Source organism: Eschrichtius robustus, chromosome 2, assembly GCF_028021215.1.
Source record: "Eschrichtius robustus isolate mEscRob2 chromosome 2, mEscRob2.pri, whole genome shotgun sequence".
NCBI classification, from domain to species: domain Eukaryota; kingdom Metazoa; phylum Chordata; class Mammalia; order Artiodactyla; family Eschrichtiidae; genus Eschrichtius; species Eschrichtius robustus.
The window spans coordinates 165,662,679-165,689,068 of NC_090825.1; the positions used below are offsets into that span (position 1 = coordinate 165,662,679).

Here is a 26,390-nt window from a genome sequence, read left to right on the forward strand (position 1 = left end):
GCCTTGTGGGTATCAGTGTGTCTAATTCTCACAACAAACTTCTGAGGGGCACCCCCCACCCCACTGTCCTGAGGAAGAAACTGAGGCCAAGGAGCTGAAGTGACCTGTGCATGGCTGGTCAGTGGCAGGGCCAGGACACATACCCGGCTGCCCTGGCAAATGGGAACTCGGTGGCTCCTTGATCAGCTACAGGAGGGGTGACTGGGGAAGCCACAAAAAGCACCTGCTGAGGTGTGGGGTCAATACTTTCTTCAATGTATATATGTTTGCCATCCAATGTGCAGTAAGGGGTACCTTTTGCACTCTGTTCCTATCTTTTCTGTGTCCAGCACTCCTGAGTTTATAATTGCCTCTTGGCATTATGGACCATGATGCCTAGAGACCCTTAGCCTCCCCATCGCGCCTTGGGCCTGGCCGAGCTGCCCCTAACTGCTGAGGGGCTGTGCAGGATCTGACTCTAGGGGGGGTACCTGTCACTCCACGGAGCAGATGGGATGTTGCCTGCCCAAGCTGCCCAAGGCTCAGGGGTCTACACTGGGTCCCCAGTTCCAGCCCCCAGCCTACAGCTAACATGCTCTGGTAACAAGAGCACTTCTGCTTCCACACATCCAACCCCAGAGGATGGGGTACCTGCTTCCCAGGCAGCTGCGGCCTGCATGACCAGCGTCAGAACAGACACACCAGCGCAGGGCTGCACTCAGTGTCCACCTGTGGCTCTGCGAAATGTCAAGAGACACCTCAAGCAGGACTCAGAGCCTCCTCCCACAGTTAGGTCCTGTTTTTTGACAACAGGAGAGGGTGACTGACCCCTGATGAGAACAGGCGGAGACAGACTGGTCTGGGAGAGCGGGTGCCCAGCACAGGCAAGCGTACGACGGGCAGGCATCGCCTCCTGACTCAGGCCTCCTGCCTGCCGCACTGCACTGGCCTTATAGCAGCTTTTTTGCCAACTTAATCTCATCATAAAGGAGTCACTGAAGGGATCCAGACACATCCAGGCTGTGTCAGAGCCCACATCTCTCCCCACTGGGCCTGGCTCTGGTGCCCCACAGTCGCTCAGGTGGAGTCCACCTGGCCATCCCTTGCCCTGAAAAGGTTACAGCTCTGCCTCCTCCTCGGCTCTGAGCATCTGACGAGATCACGTGGGGCGGGGATTCAGGATGGCTGCCTAATAAATGCCACCACGAACTCAATCTAAGGGCAGAAAGTCCTCAGTTCAGCATCTGCTGGAGGCTCCCAAAGGGCCAACCTGACCTCCCACCTTTCAGTATCGTTTTTGCTCACTACCTTATATATACTCTTTTATTCCTAAAACCTCCTAACATGCAGGTGTGCTTTCCAAACTACTTCCAAGGAGGGTAATACAATGAGCCTGGCCCGGGCATAGGTGTCCCTCTCCCACTTTGCGGACTAAGAGCACTCAAGGCTCTGCAAAGTTCCACCTTTGCCCAACTCTCAGAAGTGGCCCCATCAGAAAGAAGGCGCCTATCGTACGTTTAAGGAATTATCTAGGGCGGGAGGGAGAAATCAGGAGATTGGGACTGACATGTAAACACTACTATACATAAAACAGATAACTGACAAGGACCTACTGTATAGCACAGAGAACTCTACTCAATATTCTGTAATGACCTATATGGGAACAGAATCTAAAAAAGAGTGGATATATGCATATGTATAACTGATTCACTTTGCTATACTCCTGAAACGAACACAACATTGTAAATCAACTATACTCCAATAAAAATTAAAAAAAAAAAAGAAAGAAATTATCTAAACCTCACAGCAAGCAAATAACTAATGACAAGATGTCATCCACAATGTGCCCCACAGCTGTGGGTACACAGCAGACATGCCAACATGTGCTATGCATGGAAAACAAATTGCATGATGGAAACTTCAGCAGCAAGAGACAAAAACGGCCCCAGGCCCAGGGCCTCCTCACCTTGCGTCTCCAGCAGGTTCTGCACCACCTCCTCCAGGCCGACCAGGTAGATGAATTCGTTGTTGGCAGCGCTGGGTAAGAAGTTCATCTCAGGGGCGGGGGGCTTGGGTGGGGGGATTTCAAGCAGCGTCTTCTCCAGCTGTTTGCGCAGTGCAAGCTTGGCGGCTGCCTGTCGACTGGCTGGAGAATCAGCAGAGGTGACCACGGAGGTCACGCTGGTGGGGGTGGAGTTGGCCTGAGCAGAAGTGGCTGTCGTTCCTTTCAGCGATGCTGGGGAGGGCTTTTGGGAGACAATGACCTGGTCAGGGTGCTTGGGGCGCCCACCCTGAGGAGAGCCCAACCACGGCACCCACAGCCCAGGTCGGCACCATTAGCTACACTAAGTCCTTATAAAAGTAGCTCCAGGTCAGCACCATTAGCTATACTGACAAATCCTTATAAAAGTAACTCAGGACTTCCCTGGTGGCGCAGTGGTTAAGAATCCTCCTGCCAATGCAAGGGACATGGCTTCGAGCCCTGGTCCGGGAAGATCCCACATGCCGCGGAGCAACTGAGGCCGTGAACCACAACTACTGAAGCCCGCACACCTAGAGCCCGTGCTCCGCAACAAGAGAAGCCACCACAATGAGAAGCCCCCACTCGCTGAAACTAGAGAAAGCCCGCGCGCAGCAACGAAGACCCAATGCAGCCAAAAATAAAAAAAAAATTTTTTAAGTAAAAAGTAACTCAGAGCTGCTTCACATCAACAAGCAACAGGAAAAGCGGCATTAAGCTAATTGCTCTATGAGATGACCAATCTTATAAATACACTTGTTGAGGTTTAGCTGATATCCAATTAACTTTAAAATCTGTAATTTGCTACACTTTGCCACCTGAGGACACCCATGAAGCCATCACCATGACAGTGGGTAGCCCCTTGGCAACCGTCCCCCACCCAGGCAGCATGGCAACTGTCCTGTCACTATGGCCTGGCTCTCCTCCCAGCACAGGTCTGGGTGGCCTCCTTCCTCAAAAGGTTGCAAAGGTGGCTCACTGTGGCATCAATGGCATTTCCCTCATGAGCATCTTTGTGTGCCCCTGCACTTCACCTTTCCTGATCCTCACTGCTCCTGCGTTACTTACCATCTTCTGGACCCCAGTGGCTGACCCTCCACCATCTCCTTGTTCCAGACCACTTGCCGCCCAACATTATCAAATGCTCTCCCCCCAAACTTGGAGCTGACCATGCCAGTGCCCTTAGCTTTGTGGCACTGAAGACCATTCTGGAAATCGAAGGAAAGCTGTGCACACCATCTCCAGAAAAATACACACACCTGACAACTTGTATGTAACACATCATGGGGCTCAGGGAGCCCAGGACGGTTGCCCAGACCCCACCCATGGGGTCTCCACAGCGGAGCAAAACTCCCCACCATAGAGGATGCCATCACAGCACCTTGGCCTGTCCACTCCAGCCTCTGACCAGCCAGTTCCTCCCTGTCCCTTTTGCAGGCTCCCCTGGCCCCACAGGGAGCACAGCCACAGGATCCACCACTGCCTGCCTGGTTCCCATCCACACGGCATGAGAACAGGGTATGGTACACGGTAGTAATTTGATCCGAGTTTATGGTGTGGATGAAACTGCCTGTCCAGGACGTCCCCATTTGGGTGGCAAGACTGTACTTGAACCTGACTTTAGAAGAGGCAGGGACGCTGTCCAGAGCCCTGCTGGCCATGATCTTATCTGAGAAAGGCGGGCAAGGATGCACCATGCCAAAGGAGGAAGAGAAGCTAACTTGCACATCAACAAAAGCCCTTGCAAACCCAGTAATTTTATCTGTCAATGAGGATCATGCTTCGGCCTGCCTGCCCCTGGTCTCATGCTTCGGCCTGCCCACCCCTGGTCCCATCTTCCCCGCTCTGTTGGGTGGCGACAAACCCTCCCCATTTCAGAGGCTCTGTACAGAGGTGAAGGGATGCCCGGCTAAGAATAGATGCACGGGTGCTGAAAGGACATTTGCAGACATTCTCCACACGTTTGTGCCTGTAGAGGGGGAGGGTGCGGAGCGCTCCGGTGCCCCACCCTGAGCCTTCCCGTATCTCAGCTCAGATCTCCACCCCTCCCACTCTCGGCAGCTATCCACCTCTGCTAGATGGCAGTTGGCAACATAAGACTACTGCCCATGACTTTCATGCCCCAACTAGCTCCAAGGAGCTACAGTACCACTGTCTGTGGGGCTGGATTATCCAAGACCTCACCTGGCTCCAAGGAAGCAGGCAAGTCACGCCAAGCCACCCTGGAGACATGACTGGGTCCCAGGACTGTGGGCCATCAGAGGGGCAGCTGCGGGGCACACACATGACCCTCACCTGTGGGATGTTGACCAGCAGACTAGTGTTGGGGACGTTGGCGACGCGGATGAGGCCCTGCTGGATGATCCTCTGTCCCTGAATTTGCACACTGGGCACAGATGCCCGGGGAGCCAGGAGGAGCGGTGGTGGCCCCGTGCTGGAATGTTGTCTGATGTTGTGGATCTGCTGTCAGGGTGTGGTGGGGGGAGACAAGGCAATGAGAGGGACGACAGAGGGCGCCACAGGGAAAGAGCCCCCAACCTGAGAACTAGGAAGGCTCATTCTCGAGAGGTGGAGGGCTGCCTGGGGCTTCCCTTAAGCCCTCGCTCTGCTCACCTGGGCCCCCCTGACGAGTGGGGGCATGACGACCTGCGAGCTCGCCTGTGGCCCTAACTTCGAGGACGTCTGCTGCCCGCCACGGACCAGGGGTGGTGGGATGACACTGCCAGGCATCCGAGTTGAAGAGGTCTGTCAACAACACCAACCCTCAGATCTTACATGACTTTTTAAACAAACAGGTTTGCTGTTTTTGTAAAAGCACATACTCATTACCCAAAAAAAGGTGATGGGGGAGGAGAAAGGGCAAGCTGGGACGAAGTGAGAGAGTGGCACGGACATATATGCACTACCAAATGTAAAACAGATAGCTAGTGGGAAGCGGCCGCATAGCATAGGGAGATCAGCTCGGGTCTTTGTGACCACCTAGAGGGGTGCGATAGGGAGGGTGGGAGGGAGACACAAGAGGGAGGGGATATGGGGATATACGTATACGTATAGCTGATTCACTTCGTTATACAGCAGCAAGTAACACAGCATTGTAAAGCAATTATACTCCAATAAAGATGTTTAAAAAAAAAAGATTAAAAAAAATTTTAGGGCTTCCCTGGTGGCGCAGTGGTTGAGAATCTGCCTGCCAATGCAGGGGACACGGGTTCGAGCCCTGGTCTGGGAAGATCCCACATGCCACGGAGCAACTGGGCCCGTGAGCCACAATTACTGAGCCTGCGCGTCTGGAGCCTGTGCTCCGCAACAAGAGAGGCCGTGATGGTGAGAGGCCCGCGCACCGCGATGAAGAGTGGTCCCCACTTGCCACAACTAGAGAAAGCCCTCGCACAGAAACGAAGACTCAACACAGTCATAAATAAATAAATAAAAGAACGTGAATTTCTTTAAAAAAAAAAAATTTTTAATGTCAAAAAAAAAAAGGTGGTGGCAGAGAAAATAAAAGCTAAAATGCCTATTTATTCAAAACACAAAAGAACCAGGAACAGACTCTGACAAGAGGCCACGCCAACCTGGGCTCACTCAGGCTCACTCAGGACTCGGGCCCCACCGCAGCAAGAGTCCAGCTAACTGGGACCAGTACCACCTGCCTGCTGGCCTGAGCTGGGGGCTCAGGCCTGTTTGAGGGGAGGTGGCCCCTGGCCTGACCTCTGTCCTATGGCTGGAAGTGGGAGATCTGCCCATCTCACCCCGTGGGCAGAGGAGGCTGTGAGCCGGGCTGGGACAATGCCCCGCTGGGCCCCCCAGCTGCCCTCAGAGAGTCAGGCTGAAGGGAGCCCAGTCTGCCTAGGACCTTGGTCCTCTCTCCAGTCTCTCTAGGGGTGGTCATGGGAGGGGTCCTCCGAGAGTCTGTGTGATTTGTTTATGATGTCAACAGGGGCCTGGGTTGGGTATGGGAACACAAGCATGCTTTATTTTTTGGGCTCCCACCAGAAGGCCTCATTCTAGTCTAATCAGAAGGAACGAGCGGCCTTTTGCAGAAACTGGATCAGGGCTGCTCAGGAGCATGATGCAGAGGGAACACTGACCTGAAGTGATGGCTTGCCGGAAGGAATGTTCTGGGTGCCCCGTACAAGCGGGGGAGGGGTGGTCACAGAGCTCCCAGTGGAGCCTGCGGGCTGCAAGAGAGCAGGACATGCAGGAGATGAGAGGGCCACCAACCCTGCTCCTCCCACACGTAATTCTGACAGAAGAGCATTGCTTTTCTTCCTCTTCGAAAGGCATCAGGCTCTCAAAGGTTCTGCTTCCCGCCTGCCACGTTCCTTGCAGCAGGAATTGACATGTTTGAAACAGATAAAGGGGATTTCCCTGGTGGTCCAGTGGTTAAGACTCCGGGCTCCCAATGCAGGGGGCCCGGGGTTTGATCCCTGGTCAGGGAACAAGATCCCGCATGCCGCACCTAAGAGCCCACATGCCACAACGAAGATCCCGCATGCCGCAACTAAGACCCAGCACAGCCAGATAGATAGATAGACACGTGAATAAATAAACAAACAAATAAATACAATAAACAAAGGAAAGATTTTCCAGCACCCTTTACCCCACCCCCCCGCCCCAGGGTGTTTGGCATCACTGTGGTTCAGGTGCCATCTCTGCCCTCCAGGGGACAAAAAAGGCTGGTGGTAGAGGCTGAGGTGAAGGACCCTGGGCTTAGACAGGTTAATCCCAACCCTGGTGAGAAAATGTTGGGTCCAGGCACTTTTTTTTTCTTTTTTCAAAAAAGATTTATTTATTTATTTTTGGCTGCATTGGGTCTTAGCTGCGGCACGCAGGATCTTCGTTGAGGCATGCGGGATCTTTCATTGCGGCGCGGGGGCTTCTCTCTAGTTGTGGCGTGTAGGTTTTCTCTTCTCTAGTTGTGGCACATGGGGTCCAGAGTGCGTGGGCTCTGTAGTCTGCAGCACGCAGGGTTGAGGCGTGCGAGCTCAGTAGTTGTGGTGCATGGGCCTAGCTGTCCCGCTGCATGAGGGATCTTAGTTCCCTGACCAGGGATCAAACCCACGTCTCCTGCATTGCAAGGAGGATTCTTCACCACTGGACCACTGGGGAAATCCCCAGGCACTTCTTAAAGTCACATATTCCACCAGAAAAGGGACACTGACAGACTTGGTTCACATCATCAATTCTTAAACAATCAACAAGGAAACAAGTAATGAGCAGGCTCTGTCCATCAGGATATTAACAGACGCCAGGCTTGGTCCACTTGTTTACCAGGTGGGGGTGGGGGCTCAAGCAAATCCCCAAGTCTGACCAGAGAGCGTCCCCCTGTCCTGCTCCCTTAAGGGGACACATGTTCTACACACTGTACTGCCTGAAATGCATTTACTTTCTGGTTCACTAAGAGAGTGGTTAGAATATAAGGAAGGGTAGTTTTGTCACCGACCAGGAACCTTCCCAGAATGGGACACCAAAAAATGACAAAACAAACTTGACCTTGCCTTACATGGTAAGGTGCATTTAGAAGCAGCACAAGGAGCCTGAGGCATCAGGGGAGGTTAACAGGAGAAGCTCTGGGGCCGGGCTATGGTGCACCCTGTGGCATTCAGCAATCTGTCCACAAAACCACAGCGGCCCCTGCTGGCCAGCACATTCATCCACAGGGCCGAAGGCCTTTCTGAAAAGGGGTCTGAGACAGAGCTGTGCTTCCAGCACCGTCAAAGATGCCTGCTCTCCATTTCCTTGATGGAGTCTACAGGGAATGAGGTTTACATACTCAGATCCAGAATATACTAGACCGAAACGTACTCTGATATACTCTAAGCTAAATCCAAAACATGAACTTGAGTCTGCAAATTTCCAATTCAGACCCTGTCCCTACACCCCTGAGGAAACCTGACCCCTCATGACCAGTCTTTCTGGCTCCTGGGGCAGCGGTGGGCCAAGGAAATGACCATGGCTTTCTGTCCCTGGTTCTAAACGGCTCTCACTGACCACTGAGGAGGGAACAGACGCGCACATACCTTCTGGGTGGTAGTTTCCTTTTGTATTTGACTCTGCCGCAACTTTTTCAATAAAACGAGTTTTGCTTCTTCTAATCTTAACTCTTCTTTTAGTTGCTTAATCATCCTTTCTCGTTCTTCAGGACTGCTTTTCTACAAGGGCAAGAGAACAAGGGTTGAGGGGGAGGGCTGGGGGCCGGCGAACACAGGCTGTTCCACTGCGAGATGGTTCCCCAGCATGGGGACAAGGCTCACCATAAGGGCCTCAGTGCTGGTCTCCTTCAAGGCATCCTCGGTCAGCCCATTCACCCTCGGGCTCGCAGGCTGCTCGTTGTCAGAGAGTACGATCACGTCGGGCGAAGGGGCTCTCCTCTCGGACTTCACGTCACTGTGGAACAGGAACAGTGGCAGGTTACTGCCAGAGCGTCCCGACTGCGCTGGACAGCGTCCCCTAGAGCCCCGCCCCACACCCCGCAGATGCCTGGATTCAGACGCAGACACAGCAAGGTGGCAGCAAGCAGGGCTGCCTCACCAGACCTCCCCACCAACTGCCCACCCAGGCTGCCTTCTCTCACCACACTCACCACGGGGCACTCAAATCTGCCAGTTTGCGGCTGAGCCCTTCAAGAGCCGGGACTGTTCTTGGTAACCACTTCTGTGTCCCCCGGGCTGAGGACACCTACGTGTCTGAAGGTGACACAGTCATTTTGAAAAAAACCATGGCTCCTATCTCTACCACGTAGCTCAGTACTGAATAAAAACACTGGGTCCTGAATCTTGGGCCTCTGGCTGGGGCTCCTACCTGCCCGTGTTGGAAGCCACCTGATGGGGTATCCAGCCCCCCACGCAAATCAGCCTTTCTTTGCTAAACCCAGACTCGCTGACAGCCCTCACTCGCGGACAGCCCACCTGCCCGTCCCCAGGAGACAGAAGGGCTGATGCACATGTTGTCGGCCTACATTCTAGCTCCCCAGCATGGGGTGTCACCACCTCACAAGGTGGCCAAGGCTGCCTGCTGGATAGTCCTTCCTGGGCTACACGTGGCCTCTTCACCCTGCCAGTGGCAATGTAGCGGTAGTGGCTGCATGTTTTGAAACCGACTGGAACATGGAACACATTTTCTCTCACAGATCTGGATACTTTCCACCCACCTGATCCGCTTACAAACTAGTTCCCAGCCACCTCTGCGCATTATCCTCTGCCCTCTTACGCCAACCCTACCGCCCAAGTCCCCTAGGACATACATGCACATCTAGTGATGCTGGACTTCTGCACTGGCATTGCTGACCCCACACATAAGGACCAACGGGTCCCACAGACGGTGCTTAGCCCCGAACCAAGCAGCTCTGTTTGCTGAGGGTGCAACGTAAACTTTCCCTTGAGATCTGGCCTCAGCATTTGTCTCGAAGGAATCAGATCCTTCTATCAGCAGGAAAACCAGCCAAGGACTGAATGTGTCCGCTAGGTGGCACTGTGACCCAAAGAACAAACTCGATGAAGTTAACTGGGAGTAACAGCTCAAAGTTGTCCCATTTCTTCCAGCTGAGCGGGGAGAGAGTTACAGATGGAGAACTGGTGTTTTAACAGCCCACTGAACTGCCCTTTCGATTCCCAGAGTGAGCTGTGTCTTCAGGGAAGGATGGGCACAGAGGACCAGGCACTGCATTCCCTAACTCCCCTAGCCCCTCAACCCGCAGTGTGCTCCCCAGGCCCCTCCTAATCCCACCTCCTAGAGCGGCATGGCTGCTGCACCTCAACAATCCCAGCCCTGATCCGATTTAACCAGCACAGCTGCTGGATGGTCTCCCAGACAAGAGACCAGGAGAGTGAACAAAAAAAGGCTTCCATTTCAAGGTACAGAATCCCCTCACTGTGGTTATCAGCCCACGTTCTCAAGTCCAGAAATTGGCTGGCTGTCTATAAAGTAACCCGGGATGTCTCACTAGGGCCTCATCAAACTAAAAACCAATGCAATTCGGGAACCACCACGCTTTCAAGTCTCCGTGTCTCCCTGCTGACTGCCAACTCTGCCCAAGATCAACTTTAAAGATGACCTCGGGGGACTTCCCTGGTGACACAGTGGTTAAGAATCCGTCTGCCAATGCAGGGAACACGGGTTCGAGCCCCGGTCCGGGAAGATTCCACATGCCGCGGAGCAACTAAGCACATGCGCCACAATGTAGCCCCCGCTTGCCGCAACTAGAGAAAGCCCGCGCACAGCAACGAAGACCCAATGCAGCCAAAAATAAATAATTAAAAAAAAAAAAAGAAAAAAATGACCTCGCGGCTCCCAATTCCGGGTTCTGTGGACACACACACAGGCACTAAGCAGACACAAGGCTCCAGCACAGGAGCTGCAGCCGCTGGTCCCAGCCCAGGTGGGTTCCCAGGCGGCTGGCTACACACGGGCAGAGGAGCAGCCCAGGCAGACCCACGTCTGGAGTTACAGACTACAGGCGTTTCCTGAGCAAGAGCGCTCTAAGACAACGGTAACTTACAGGGATTTATCACTTTTTATCATCTCAATGAGGATGTGCACGTCTTCCAAAGGTGAGATGTCTAATAAAGCTCAGATTTGCCTGAGGGAAGAGGGTAGGGTTAGGGACTGGGACCATGTGGAAGCTGAAGCTCCCTGAGATGGCCACTCTGACCACAGCACTCCCAGGTCCCATCTTGGACTGAGACTAATCAATAACTCGTCCAAGAGATGACATCACCTCCCATCAATGATCACTCAGCATCCCAGCAGCCAGCAGGGAGTGAACTTCCTGTATGCTAATCAGGCCACCAAAAAGTCATGTGACAAAGGCATTTCCCTCTTTGGTCATGTGACCCTTTAACTGTGCCTTCCAACGTGAAAACCATGGCAACAGCCAGTTCTAACCAGTTTGTGACACGCAGCCTTCATTTTGAGAAGTGAGGTAGGGTTCAGGTGCTGTCAGGAAATGGAGGCGCCAGCTCACCCTAGGGCTGCCGGGCTGCAGGCATTTCCTGTGTGGTGCCGGCCCGTTCGATTGTTACAGGGACCTGAGTCACCTCTTCCAAACACAGAAGGGTCACCAGCCCCACTAGTTTCCAAGATGAAAAACTTTCCTAAGTTCAATTTTAAAGCAAAGGTGCTTCAAGTCTCTCATTACTTTCCCAGAGGGTTCTTTTAATTTAGGAAAAAGAACATGCATTTGACAAAGGCTAAAAATTATTGTGGGCATTCTTTTTTTAAAACGTATTTTAAATTATAAAACCATTTAGGCCAGGAGAACAAAGCAGAGGAAATTTAGCCCAACATGCCAGGGGAACAGTTGTAGTGGCCAGGTGTACTGCCTCAATCCAGGGCAGCTGCCTGGGCACCAAGTTTATTTAGAAGCTATATGATTTCAGGGCAAATTCATTAAGCCTATCCTGCCCATCTTGGGAACCCTCATATAAAATATTATGATCAGGAGACTTCCCTGGTGGTCCAGTGGCTAAGACTCCACGCTCCCAATGCAGGGGGGCCGGGTTCAATCCCTGGTTAGGGAACTAGATCCCACATGCTGCAACTAAAGATCCCACATGCTGCAACTGAGACCTGGCGCAGCCAAATTTAAAAAAATTATGATCAGAAGAGATTTTACATGACCGACAAAAATCCCTGGAAGCAGGCCAGGCTGTTAGCAAAAATGGTCTCACTACCTCCTCCCCTGTATACCAGCCGTGGCTAAACAAACAAGAGTTCTGTTACCTGCCCAGAACTTTCATCAAGTTTCCTAAAGGGAAGGCAGGGATTATAAACTTAACTCATGACAAGATTCCTCCATTCGCAGCACCAGACTACCATCCCAGCTGCTAACCAATCAGCGGTCAGTGTGAGGTTAATATTTAAGTGTCTCACTGGCCTGTGCCAGGGGAAGCAGTCTCATCAAGGGAATGCAGCTCTGACCTTAGTTGTTCTCAATATGGGCCTGCCTGATGTCTGGGGAAGGCACACTTGATCCACACTCATTCATTTACTCACTCACTCCAATTTGCTGAAAGCCAACCTAAGAAGCAGGTGCTGTGTCAGGCAGTGGGGAGAAACCCCTGGATAAAAGCAGTTCCGTCCTTAGGGTCGACCAGGAGGGGCAGACGCAAAACCAGGAGGGGGAGGGGCAGGTGGGAGTGGACCACCACCTGCCTCAGCCCACTGAGCAGCAGAGCAGCTTCACCAAGGCACGTTACTACCCCAGACCTGCTTGATCAAAGCCTGCGTTTTTATAAGATCCCTAAGATGCCTGCACACACTAGGGAAGTAGGGGACGAGGGTGGGCCAAATGAGGCCTGGGGACAACAAATTGCTCCTCAGGGCTAACCCAGGGGAGACAAGCAGGGCTGGTGGCCAACTACTCCCTGATAGAACCCTCCCTCTTCCCCTCATCTTTTGGGCCTGGCTGGGCAGGGAGAGGCAGGTGGTTGCTAACTGTTTGCTGGGTACGGCAGGTGCGGGGGGAGGCTTTGCCAGACCCAGCGCCAGTTTCAGCAAACATTAGTCTTGGCCCCACCAGACCCTTCCCCAGGGCATTCCTCCCTCTAGAGCCCATTCACCCCTCCCAGGCCCACAGCCTCTCCAGCCCTCAGCCCCTGAACTCCAAGTTGCTGCTCACATGTACGTCCTGTCATGAGCTCCTCCCACCTTCCCCACCATCCCCTCCAAGGAATGTTCCTCCGTCATACTTCTCATCTCCCTTGTGAGGCCCAACTCACACTTCAAGATGCACTTCAAACCATCTGTGCCCTCAGAAAAGTCCCCGGCTGGCCAAGCCCCGCCCTGGGAGCGTGGTCAGCACTACCCCACTGTGCTCACGGGGCCCACCCCCGCAACAGCGTGCATGTCTCGGGCAGCCTTCTTCGCCCTGCCTCTAACTGTCCATCCTGGGGGCAGGGAGCTTAGGGCAAAACTCTGGGGGCTTCCACTCAAGGGCAGCACAAGCCTGAGCAGAGGCACTCCCCTGACAGAGACCAGCTCACTCACCCTCACCTCAGCAAACTATCCAAGAAAGTGCCTCGCCCTCCTACAAGGTGCCATTATGGCAGCCCCACGCTGGCTCAGTTCACCCTCCCACAGCCTCCCAGGGTGATGCTGTCATTGCGCATTTGATAGGCGGGTTCCCCCACCCAGGGCTGGGGCCGGAGATCACCACAGGCATAGCAGCCAGGGAGCCATGGTCCCACCTGGAGCCATCTCCACAACGCTGGGGCCCTACAGCTCCCGGTGAGGGCCAGGATGCTCCTAAGGTGGCCCGACAAGCAAAGGGCTCCCCACCTCCCCAGAGCCAGAGGGGCAGGACTCTCCTCCTAGTGCCATGCTGGGTGGTGGACAGGCCACAGGGCCTCCTCCCAGGGCAGGCACTGTGCACCAAGCCTACACACACTGAGGGGAGGGGGAGAGTCGCACCCTTACAAAACCTCTCACTTGGTTCTGCCTCTTGCAAGTGAGAAGCCCAGGGTAGGACACTTCCCTCTCTGTGCCCCCTACAAGGATGGGGACAGTAATTCCTGCCCCACTGGGTGGGGTTTGCTGCGTGAGGTGAGACCTCAGTGCCAAGGAGGCTCAGACGCCGTAGGAGGCCCATCAGGGCAGTTCAGGCCCCAACCTCTCCTGAGGCAGTAAGGGGCTGCTTGCTGTGAAGGTGAACTCGGCACACAGCAGTCAATTGGGTAACACGTGAATATTCTCAAACCCGTTGAAGACAGAGATTGGGCCTGCTGTGTGGGTGCTCAGATGACACAGCTGGTGTGCACCTACCTCCTCCTCTTCCCTGCACCTGGCTCCAGGATGGGGTCTATGAGTTCACGAGGAATCTGCAATGCCTGTAGACTGACGGATCACCTTGCACATGTGAGCAGCTCTTTCCACACGCACACAGATGCTGCACTGGTAAAGGATGTGCAAACTCACTTAAAAGGATTTCTGAATTCTGTGTCATTATGTCTTGTCAAGCATTAGGCCCTGGAAGTCCAACTCCTAACCTATGAGTCCAGGACTCTGGTGGATGTTAAGGAGGAGTCCTAATACACCTGGTTGACAAAACCCTGTACAGAGGACCACCGCACTACACCCTTACGAGCCCATCCATTCAGTCCTGAAGAGCACCGTGGAGGTAGCTCATTCCAAGTGATCCATGCCTCCCCATGCTCACGTCCTCGTGTCTGGTCCTATCCCCGGGACCTGGGTTAGTTTTGTGGCTCACTCTGAGGCCAGGAGTGAGGAACATAGAGGAAGCAACGATGCAAGCTTTTGAAGCAAGGTCACAGCCTCAAAAGCTTGTGCTTGGGACTTCCCTGGTGGCACAGTGGTTAAGAATCCGCCTGCCAGTGCAGGGGACATGGGTTCCAGCCCTGGTCTGGGAAGGTCCCGCATGCCGCAGAGCAACTAAGCCCGTGCGCCACAACTACTGAGCCTATGCTCTAGAGCCCGCGAGCCACAACTGCTGAGCCCGCACACCTAGAGCCTGTCCTCCGCAGCAAGAGAAGCCACTGCAATGAGAAGCCTGCTCACCACAACGAAGAGTCGCCCCTGCTCACCGCAGCTAGAGAAAGCCAGCGCACAGCAATGAAGACCCAACGCAGCCAATAAATAAATAAATAAAAACTAATTAATTAAAAAATAACAATTAAAAAAAAAAAAAGCTTGTGCTTGGGCCCTTGGAACATATGCTCTGAGAGACCACCCCAGAGTAGGATGCCAAACTAGCTGCTTGGAAAGAGGGTCACAGAGACAGACACAGTGATGGGCCCAGCCATCCCACATGAGTAACCAAGACACTGGGGACACCCAATCCAGCTGACGTGGGACTACAAAGATGAGAACCCAAGAAGCTGCACCCAGCTGGAACCAGCAGACCTGACAGATGATGCTACACCAATACAGTTACTTTAAACCACTAAACTAATGGGGCCGGCAGCCCAGCTCTGCCCCCAGCGAGCTGGCCTACACCACTATAATGCCATGGCCTCCCTCAGACTCAACAAGGCCACCCACTCTAGACGCTACAGTACCCTGGGAGAGAGAAGGTGGGAAAGAAAAGGTTTACCCAAGTAACCATCCCTGCTGAACCTCAAATCCCCCCAAAAGGACCAGCAGTAGTTCTCTGCACACAGAGGCTGTCCGGGGCAGATGCAGACTTGGGAGGAGATTGGATTGGAGCATAGCTCTAGGACTGCCCAGCAGGAGCACAGAGCTGCCCAACAAAGAAAAGGGGTGTATAGAAGGTCCCACAGGAGAGGAAGGGGCCATCCTCAGGTCTGGGAGCCACTACCGGCGGCTTCAGGCACCACTGGGAGTGGTGTCTGAGTCAACGCTGGAAAGCAATTCCATATACTTAATCCAATGAGCACTCCCATTCCAGAAATACTTCTAGAAAAGTCCTAAAGAAAGAAAAATAAGACGTTTATCACCAGTTCCCAGGTTAGTCCTACTACCTGGTAACATTTCATTGGCAGTTCCCAGTTGCATACTGAGCATCTCCGCAGACACACACCACTGGGATCTTTCACAGCCGTTTGGGCATGGGAGCTGCCCACTGGGTCCCCATGACACCCCACCCTCCTTTCCCAAGGGGCCCCATCCATTCAGACACACCCGATGTGATCAGAAAGGGAACCGCTGCATGCAGACACAGGTGCGCCCCAAAGCCGAACACTTGCCTGCCCTTGAGGTTGGTGGGCACTGACGGGTGCCTGGCCCCTGCCGTGCCCCCCGGAGCCCACCTGCTTCCCGCCAGCCCCAGCCCCTCAGCTCCCTCGGCTCCCCTGCGCAACTCCCCCAATTCCCCCTCGACTCCCTTCTTGGCATCCATTACCACTTCTCCCAGCACTGTAACTTGACACCCTGTTGGCTGGGATGTCAAGACAAAAGCCCAGAGCCTGCTTTGTGGGGGCCAGGAAGTCAGAATACATTTTGCTTCTAGGCCACAGAGGCCATGGAGGTGAGCAGCTGGGACAGGATTTTTGAAACCCAGCCATAATTCTTCCTGGAGACTCCAGGTCCAGCTATCTCTCTGGGACTCCATTATGGCCCACCCTGCCATGGCAACAGGCGAACATCTCGGAAGAAAGGAAGAGAGCAAGTGTGACCAGGGTCTGGTCCCGAGAGCCCATCCCCCAACCAGGGCCCCCAGCACAGAGGCGGGCAGTCCCAGGGCAGAGGCAGCTGCAGTGGAAGAGCACTGTGCCATCAGCAAGGCCAGGAGGCATCCAGCCTGTCCTGCTGGGGATCCTTCTAGGAACACAGGAGCCCCTAGAAGTCACACAGCCTGGCTAGGGAGACCCAGAGGACCTCACTGGGACTGGAAGCAGGGATAGGGGCCAGTTTTGGGGGCATGCAGAGTCGATGGAGAAACAAGCCAAGAATGGGCAGAAGGGAGTGTTCCCTGGGCCAGCAGCTGGCAGTGGCCCCACAGAAAGACCCTGACATCAAATGGCAATGGGGCAGCCTGCAGAGCCAGTACCCACCCAAGGAGGTCACTGCAGCATGACCCTGCCAGCAGGCAACATGTTCCAGTCGGGTCACCACCAGGAAGGCTAAATCCGATTCAGCACGCTCTCTGCTCAGAAATTTGGGAAGGGGCACATATTAGAAATGACCAAAGTCAGAACTGAAATGCTGACTTATGTCAGATTTGGGAAAATCACCCAGCACATTTGCTGACCCTTTTTGATGGCCATCCCTGTGCCAACGACCAAGATGCATGCTTCCATGTGATCGTCTCAACTGCTCAACTGTCACCCACATCACCCACATCCACAGGTGCGGAAAGAGTCTTAAGAGAGTGACTTCCTGAGGTCACACACCCATGGCCTGCGGATAACCTGGGCCCACAGCAGGCCCAGCCTCCTACGGACCCCTGGCAGGCCTGGTCAACTCTGGCACGCCAAGGTCTGCCAGGTGTACCCCACAGTGCACGGGGACCTGGGCCCCCTGTCCTAGTCAGACCAGCTGGGCACCCATAGCCTTCAGGGGTCTACATGGTATCCCAAAAAGGAGGTGCAGGGCAGGAAAGGGTAGGTCTCACATAACTGTCAACTGAGGCCTCTAACTCAGCTTATCAAATACCAGTTTTGGACTAGGTTAAAAAGGGGAAAATATTTTTATTTATACTTGAAGGATGCTGGATAGCCACCAGCATCTGCATGCCGAGTCCCCGAGGTGATAAAAGAGATGACAGTGCGAGGACATGGATGTGGTCCTTGGACTTCACTGGGAAACAACTACACATGGACGGCTACCTGCTTGAGAAAGCTGGGTGGGGTTTCAGCACTCGGGAATCCAGGCTTCCAAAGGGCCTGGGCCTGGGGAGTGAAGGTAAAAGGAGTGTAGGACCCCTCTGCTGGTCACAGCACTATCGCTAGCATTGCTTCTTTCCTCTGTCACCGTACCCACGTGCCAGGCCAACATTCCTCCAGGGAGAAACTCAGGAGCACGCTGCAGCACGGAGGGACTCCCTACACCAGATGAACCCAAACACACCTCCTGGGATGCCAGCTTCCTCACCAACTCACAGCAAGTCAGCTGTGTGCAGATGAAACCACACTCGAGAAACAGTTTTCCAGCTTGCAATGACCACAAACTCTTGTGATAAATGGAAAGTGCTCTATTTGCCTGGAACTTTCTTGCCCCCTCTTAAATATGTGTTTCAAACTGCTGAGTCCTGCCCCTCCACGCCCTGGCAAATCCCAGGGGATGTCCTCCCAGCATGGCTCGGGTGTCCCCCAACCCCCCACCTGACCTGCTCCAGCTGCTCTAAGCAAAGCAGCTGTGAGACTCCGCCCAGGTCAGCCATGAGGACTCTGGGGGGCTGGGCACTCGTCAGTGGCTCCTAGGACCTGGCCCAGTCACCAAACCTCAAAGAGCTTCAGTTTCTTCATCTGCAGAATGGGATGCCACTGACCATGAGAGGATGCTGTGAACCGTAAAGGGCACAGAAAGTGCATCTAGTCAATGGACGATGACCCCACCTCTCTTCCCCATCCTCAAAGAACGTAGTAACATGCACACTCAGGGCAGCCCCCATCACCTTTTCTGCTATAATTTAGCTCTGAACTGATTCATCTGGCCACCTGCCCGGCAATCCGAGGTCTCTGGGGACAAGATCCCAGGCTGAGGGCTTCTCTTCCTCCCACTGTCTGACCCCATCAGGCCACTAACCACTGTCCTGCCTGAGATGTGAGCTCAGAGTCCTGCCAGGCATCCTTGCTTGTGCCCACTGTGGACAGTCTGCCTGCGCTCCTCCCAGTGTGGTCCTCAGGACCCCTTCAGGGGCTCTGCCAGGCTGTTGTAACATCGAGATGACATTTGCCTTTTTCACCAAGTCAGGAGAGCTGCACCAAACTGTGCCAAGACTCACGGTGTCATCACGCTGTAGGCAACGCCCTGCATGAAGTACAAGCTATTGATTTTATTAAAACTCAAGCATTTGAGAACATGTCTTTTTAATATTCTGTGACAAGATAAAGCACTCCTGTTGCGTACAGAAGCAGAACAGACATGCAGGAAAAAAATCACACGTTTGAGCGTTCATGATGCTTGAAGGAAGGTCGGACAGACTTGCTGTGGTTATTCAGACTTGGGTGTCTGGCACACACTTTCCCCAAAATGGTCAAAGCAAAGCCTGTTCACTTCAAGGAAAACAACCGATAATATGTCACTAATGATAATGTCTGAGCTTCCAACAAGCAAAATGTAGGATTTTGGGAAATTTGTGAGCCCAAGAGCTTCCCAACAGATCGGATAATTAACTAATCTGATTCCGCGATACTGTAAAATGAAATACATCAGTATTTGAAAGATCTCTGTAACTCAGTAAACTGATATTTTCTATTGTTCGATGGTATTACAAACTCAAACATGAGTAAAAGATCATTCAGGGAGAGAAAAAACAAATCTAGGCAGAAGAATCCAAAATAATTTGTGTAGATGCTCCACTCTCAAGGTGGAGAATGACTCTGCATCCCTTCCCTTAGGTGTGAGCTGACTTCCTTCCGAAGGGCACAGCATGGAAAGGGAGAAAGAAAGTAACTTTACAGTGAAGACACCTGACATACCCAGGTGATCAAGGTGTGACAAGTCACACTGATGGCACGTGCCCTGGACACATGTGTGATGAGAAAGGCACTTCCCCTCTGTGGTCCTCCTCTCCAAAACCCAGTCCAACCATGAGAAAAACACCAGACAAATTCCAACTGAGGGCCATTCTACAGAACACTTAACTCCAAACTGTCAAGGTTGTCAAAACCAAGAAAGTCTGAGACACTGTCTCAGCCCAGAGAAGCCTAAAAAGACATAACAACAAAATGTCATGTGGGATCCTGGAACAGAAAAGGTATGTAAAAAACAGGAAATCTGAATAGACAGTATAGACTTTGGTTAATAGTAATTACTTGTGACAAATGTTCCACAGTAATCTGTTAACAATGAGGGAGACTGGGAAAGGGTGTGCAGGAACGATCTTCGCAACTTTTCTGTAAATCTACAACAATCCTAAAATTTTTTTTAAAATTGTTCTGTTCAGGGACTTCCCTGGTGGCGCAGTGGTTAAGAAACTGCCTGCCAATGCAGGGGACACGGGTTCGAGCCCTGGTCCGGGAAGATCCCACATGCCGCGGAGTAACTAAGACGGCCACAACCACTGGGCCTGAGCTCTAGAGCCAGCCAGCCACAACTACTGAGCCCATGTGCCACAACTACTGAAGCCCGCATGCCTAGAGCCCGTGCTCCGCAACGAGAAGCCACCGCAGTGAGAAGCCCACACACCGCAACCAAGAGTAGCCCCCACTCACCGCAACTAGAGAAAGCCCGCATGCAGCAACGAAGACCCAATGCAGCCAAAGACAAATTAATTAATTAAAATAAATAAATAAAGTTAAAATGATACTTAAAAAAAAAATTGTTCTGTTCAAGATGCAAGAGAGACTGACAGATTTTAATGTAACTGAGTACAAAAACTTCACTGATAATCGAGGTTTCAGAGTCTACAGTGCAACTAACCGTTAGGAATGGCCACTCTGTGTTTTGGTGTCGTATTAAAGGAAGAAACACACAATTATCCAAGACTAACCAAATACTCCTCCCTGCTCAAACTGCTTCTCTGTGTGAGGCTGGATTTTCTTCACATGCTTCATCCCTAACAACTTATCACAAGAGACTGGATGCAGAAGCAGATATGAGAATCCAGCTGTCTACTTATTAAAGAGATCTGCAAAACAGTTATTTTTTTTTATAAGCAATGTTCTTTATGCTAACATGTAATGGGTTTATTATCGTCATCTTTAAATAAATAAATAATTTTCAGATTTTCTAACACAGTAAATGTCAACATATTTTCCACACGACCAAAGGTTCTCTGGGGTCCAGAGATGGAAAAGGGGCTGCACCAGTGCTTTCGGTAAAGGGTTTCCTGTCCCCATCACAGATGCCAGTCTGAGCAGAGATTCCCAAGTGCAGTCCTCCTGACATACTGCAACCACGTGGTTTTTTCATGCTGCCAAAGTTGTGTTTTGAAAAGCAAATGTACTAAAAATTTAATAGGACTCACCACACATATACGCCGTAATTTCCCTATAAAACCTATTCAATTGTAAGACAACAAAATTTGGTAACCCTGTTCTTGTGGCCTTAAAAAGCGGCAACTGTACAGGCCCCACAGTTACCCAGTTCACAGAGAACTTGCCACTGCCCAGGGCAGCTTGGACACCCTGCATCTGCAGATGGGCAGGCCAAGCACAGACTTCCCGTAGAGGCAGGTCAGGCACCCCAGGCCCCCAACGCCAGGAAACTATCCTGCATCTCATGCCCCACTCCCCCCTTACGCCGCACTCCAGGCAAAGGCATCTCCTCCCTCCTCCAGCATGTCTACCTCTGTTCTCACATGGAGGCATCCAGCAAACTTCCAAGCTGCACCCACATCCAGAGCATCAACTCTCCCCGCTCCAAAGGGTGGTCCATGGGCTGCGTTTCCCAGCCCGACATCTGGCTCTGCTCCCACCGCCATGGGTCTTCTCAGGCCCTGAATCCAGGCAAACCCAATGGCTCCAGGGAGCTAGCTGGACGCCCGAGCACCCCTATGTCTGGGCCGTGAGCTCCCCAGTACATGCATGCCACCCAGACTGCTCTTTCCCACAATGCCCATGGATACCACATGTGCCTGGATTGGTTGTTCCCTTTAAAGCACTGTTGTGTTAAAGCTGATTTTGAAAGCTGTCAAGGGCCTGCTTTAAGGAACTCTGCATGTCACCAGATCTCAGTGCCCCCTAAGACCTGAAGCTTTTGAATGTGATTACATCACAACTATTTTTAAGATTTAAGCTCTAAAAATAAGCACTCTTATGGCTTGGGATCCAAGGAAGGGGACACACAGTAACGTCTGGTATGTCTCCCATCTCTCCACCCATCAGACGCTCCCCACCTCCTTCGCACTTGCCCCCTCCCCCAGGCGGACCCATCCACAGAGCTGGATCAGCCACAGGGAACTCAGCTCCCCTCTCCCTCATTCTTGGACACCTGTGAATCCCAAGTCTCCTTTCCATCAGCGCTGTGACAAACCTTACTGGACTATGCCTCACTTCAGAGGAGATGGTGGGCTCCAAGGGTGGGGTGAACTGTCCTGGGCTACACAGGGGTGTGAGTGAAATTGAGCCATCAGACCCCACATTCTTTTTTTAACCACCTGCTATCCCCTGCTCCTTTTCAGGCTCACAAGTTACAATTCGAGTGCTCATCTTCTTGAGGAAAAATCCCAGAAATCTCTTGCTGATAATCAGGCCAGCTCTCCTTTTCCTCCAGGGCACATTCTGCTAACTGAGAAAATACTCCTCTCCTGGTATAAATCCTGCTTGCCCCACCTGGGGTCACACACGGTATGTGTGGAAAGTGCTAGGTATTCACTCCTGCTTCTACCTGTTCTACACACAGAGCTCTCTTCATCTTTCTTCTCCACCAGGTTAGGTGGCCATGAGGGACAGGATGGGATCCCTCAGATCAGCACACTCGCAGGCCCCACCCCCAGGGTTGGTTATGGTTCCGGTACACCTGCTCTCCTCATGTCGGAGAAACCGGCTGTAAGATAAAAAGCAATGCATATAAAAGCAGAGCCTCCACGGCAGAGGGCTGGCCAGAGGCCCTCCTTCATGTACCCCTATAGGTAGAATGTTTAAACCCACTACAGCAGTGAGGGCATAATAGCCTGTCAGCATGTGACAAAGCACCAACAGGAATACATGCCATAAGAGGATATCAGAAACTGCAATTGCAGAATTATACTGAATAATTTCAAAATAAGGAAATGATCTGCTTAATCTGCCAATCTGCTTAACTCACACATGTGTGAAGAGAAGAGTTCCTGACTGCTAAACAAACAAGCGCTTACAGCTACTACCCTGATGACTGTACACGGTGGCTTGCTGGTTCCTGTCAGGGCAGCCACACACTAATATCCCCAGAAGGCTGGCACTATCCAGTGAGAAACCATCCCCTCCAAGGCCAGAGGAGGGCGCCGTAAAGGCAATGGGGAAGTGGCAAAACTGTGGAGCTCCTTACCTGTCACCAGGCTGGCTCACAATATGCCCCACGTGAGCTAGGTCACTCTAAGAGTTAGAAACAGGGCACCCAGAGTCTGTCACTCTGCCATCCAAAAATAATCTAATGATTTTCAGAAGTACAGGTGAACCCCTCAAAGTACAATTATTACAAACCTGGGATAAGATACGGCCCAGAATAAAGACAGGTAGACAGAGAAGAACCGGGACGAGGACCTGAGGGAAGGGGAGAGGCAGAGAATGAGCAGGAGATGGAGACAAGTCACAGAGGTTTGGAGAGGTGGCAGCTGAGGCAGGGGAATCCAGAACGAGGAACCGATTTCTGAAGGAACGTACCTCTCAGTTCAGCTCTTACGTGCTGAAATGCAAGCAGGCTATGGATTTCTAGTTGGAACTGATGGAGCTGCTCCCCAAGGCTGCTTGGCCCCTCCTGGAAGCCGCCCAGCCGCAGACAGAGAACTAACAAGTGAAAGGCCAGCCCACAACAGGTGCTGGGGAGGGGCTGGGCTCCCCAAGAGCCTCCCACAGAGTGCCAGAGCCCCGCCCCCCCCCGCCCCCCCCCGTTGAGGGAAGTGATCGTCACACAGAAGGGACAGGCTCCTGGCTGCGGGACTTCCAAAGCTCTCACGCATGGGGGAGGGGGGGGCGGGGTGTCGATCGCTGGCGACTATAGGAGGAGCCAGGGTGAGGGCCACAATCACACTCACTCAGGCTGTGAGAGAACCAGAGCCCTTTCCAGAGCCATCACGCCCACAGCTGTGTAACATTCCCCCGAATCACTCAAGGACGCACATTCCAGCAGACAGCTGGCCGGTGGGTCAGGCACAGCTGCAGTGGAGCATGGTGGGGAGAACAGGGTAGGAGGGGGGCTCACGTCTGCACATCACCGTGGAGGACCCCCACCCACCCCCACGCGGGAAGCTGGCGCAGCAACCATCGCTGGCCTCACCCTCTGTCACGGAAGGGAGAGGGCTGATGGTCACACAAGCAGGCCAGGACCTGGACTCAGACCTCTCTGAAGACTCCATGGCTAAAACTGTAAAGCCTGACACCACCAAGTGAGTATTAAGTAGCTGGACCTCCACGCCTGTGAGAGTAAAACCACCCAGACATTTTGGGGGAAAGGCATGGCAGTTTCTTTAGAACAGCTCAATGCCCACCTACCCTGTGACCCCAGCAATTTGACCTCAGGTATTTAGCAAGAGAAATGATGATCGATGTCCACGCGAAAGACTTCTACAGGAATGATCACAGCACCCCAAACTGGAGACTGCCCGGTATCTGTGGGCAGGTGAGTGGACGACTATGCACATCCACGCAGCAGCCCCTCAGCAAAATGCTGATACACACAACAGAGATGAATCCCAACCACGTGGAGTGAGAGAAGCCAGACCCCACCAAGCACATACTCTATGATTCCATTTCTAGGAAGTCTGAGAAGAGGCAAGACTGGTCGAGAGTGGGAGAATACACCCAGTCAGGGAGGGCAGGAAATGTATGGATGGCTCCAGGGCACTTTCTGGGGTGATAAGGTTCTGTATCTCGATAAGGCTTTGAACTACACAGGTGGATACATGTATCAAAACCGCAGCAGGAGAGGCATACACGGCAGGCACCAGCAGTACTTCCTGGCAAGGCAATGCAACCCCAGGGATTACTGTATCCTTCTTCTCCCAAAGGCCTCTTGTAAAGCATGTCCACCCAAACAAGGACTCTATAACTTGTGGAGTCATCTTGGAAACGTTAAGTGATGCGCATACCTCTTCCTGTGGACTCCATTTCTACACAGAACAGAACAAAACAAGGCCAGCCACACAATCCAACATTACAGATGACAGGCGGAAGCACTATCGTGTTACTTTCAGATTCATTTTCACTTTGGAAGAGGACTCGGGCGTTAACATGGGTGTGGATGACATGCCCCACACACCACACTCACCACTGTGGGTGGCCAAGCCCTGTCTTAATAGCAAATGATCTGCCATTGAGAATCCTAGCTTCTATACAGAGTGTCGCCCTCCACTACCAAAGTCCCAAAAGAAAGATGGGGCATAATTCTGTCATCAAGGATACCAGCTGCAACAAAGGTGCCCTGCTTTTGCAGCCTTGGTAAACAGAGGGTGTACTTCTGGTGCATTTTACAGTCTGTTAAACCTTGCAAGAAGGTAGAAAGCCAGAAAAACTAAAGCCAAGAACAGCTCTAATGGCTCAGGTGCTACTGCCAGCTCCCAGTAGGCCACAGGCCCCTCGGTAGGGATAAGAGCACACATCAGAGTCCTTCCCACCCACACCATGGGGCAGACCATTGGTCCAAGTAAAGCCCTGTCCGTCCCACAGCAAAAGAGACACACGATCCAAAGCAGGGAAGGAAGAGAAGGTGTCAGACAGCTGCCTGAAGCCCACGCACCCCAATGGAAGCCAGGGAGACACAGTCGCCATGACACCTGCCCCACACATCCACACAAGACCCACGTGGCTGGCTGTCGAGCAGCAGAAATGGGGCTCCAAGTCTGCTACTGCCCTGCCCGTGAGACCCTGGGAGCCCAGCCTTGTTTCCTCCCAGGTAAAATGAGGAAATAGAGATGGTCTGCTCAGGCAACTAGTGACTTCCATCCCTAGTGAGCCACACCCCTGAAGTCGAGGCTCCCCAACACCTCTGCATATTCTTTCATGATCAAGTATCCTAAAAAACAGCTAAGTCAGATCCTGTCCTATCACTTCTGTCCCCAGGGACGAGCATGGTACCTGCCACAGACAATCCAGGGAGAGTTGGCACCTCAGAAAAAGGCACACACAAACACATTTTCAGTGAAGTATGGGGGTGGCTAATCATGAAGTTCCCATCCCACACAGGCCCAGGGCAACCAAGGGACCCAGCCCTAACCTTTCAGGTGCAGAACCTCTGGAGAAGAAGCTCATGTTTTACTCAGTTAAATGTTCCTCTACCCAAGAGGCGACAAACAAAGCTCTTTTCACCTGTGTGTGGCCCAGACTATTTTTGAAGATCAACAATTTGTGACAGAAAGAGAGTCTCCTCTATAGGAAAGTGCAGGAGTGGAATCTATTTATCTCAGAAGCAAAACAGAGAACCCAAAACAGCTTCCTCTGCCTGTCCCAGCTCCAGCCTCTTCCAGCAGTCCAGACTTGGGGTAGGGGGAGGGCAGCACATGCTCATGAGCTTTGAGTTGGCCTCACAAGACCAACAGGATCAACCTCCACCTCTGCGGGGTTTTGTTTTTCCATGAGCACATTTACGGATGCCAGAACGGAAACCAAACTATTTTAACCTCATTTATATTTTTTAACATCCATATTGAGGTATAATTTACATACCACAAAATTCATCCATTTTAAGAGTATAATTCAGTGATTTTTTAGTAAATTTAGAGTTGTGCAACCATCCCTACAATCCAATTTTAGAACACTTCCATCACCCCAAAACGTTCCCTTGTGCCTGTGATCTGTTAATCACTGCCCTCACCCACCTCCCACCCCTGCCTCAGACCACCATCTGAACGCTCTCTGTCTCTGTAAGTTTGCTTTTTTGGACACTCCCTGTAGATGAAATTATACAATACGTAGTCTCTGGGTCTGGTGTCTCCCCCTCGGCATGGTGAGTCTGAGCTTCATCCATGTTGCAGCACAAATTGGTAATTCGCTTTTTTAAAATTGCTGATTAGTAATCCACTGCATGGATATAGCACATTTTGTTTATCCGTGGCCATCTGGATTGTTTCCACCTTTTTGCCTATTGTGAATCATGCTGCTATGGACACCCATGTACCTGTCTTTGTGTGGACACGCTTTCATTTCTCTCAGGTACATTCCTTGGACAGACTGCTGGG

At 52.3% G+C, this 26,390-nt stretch overlaps 1 protein-coding gene across 12 annotated transcripts in view; it reads right to left on the bottom strand.

Annotated features, from left to right (window-relative positions):
* GATAD2A (GATA zinc finger domain containing 2A) overlaps positions 1-26,390 on the bottom strand; it is a 101,765-nt gene that overhangs the window by 8,076 nt on the left and 67,299 nt on the right. For 7 of the 12 annotated variants that reach the window (XM_068536642.1, XM_068536651.1, XM_068536648.1 and 4 more), the window contains 6 exons: positions 8,254-8,386; positions 8,020-8,151; positions 6,088-6,177; positions 4,613-4,744; positions 4,295-4,462; positions 1,946-2,225 (listed from right to left, as the gene is read on the bottom strand). In XM_068536642.1, coding sequence (XP_068392743.1) covers positions 1,946-2,225; positions 4,295-4,462; positions 4,613-4,744; positions 6,088-6,177; positions 8,020-8,151; positions 8,254-8,386 — 935 coding nt within the window. The remainder of the gene's footprint in view (positions 1-1,945; positions 2,226-4,294; positions 4,463-4,612; positions 4,745-6,087; positions 6,178-8,019; positions 8,152-8,253; positions 8,387-26,390) is intronic. The other 5 variants (XM_068536653.1, XM_068536652.1, XM_068536649.1 and 2 more) reach the window with 3 other exon arrangements.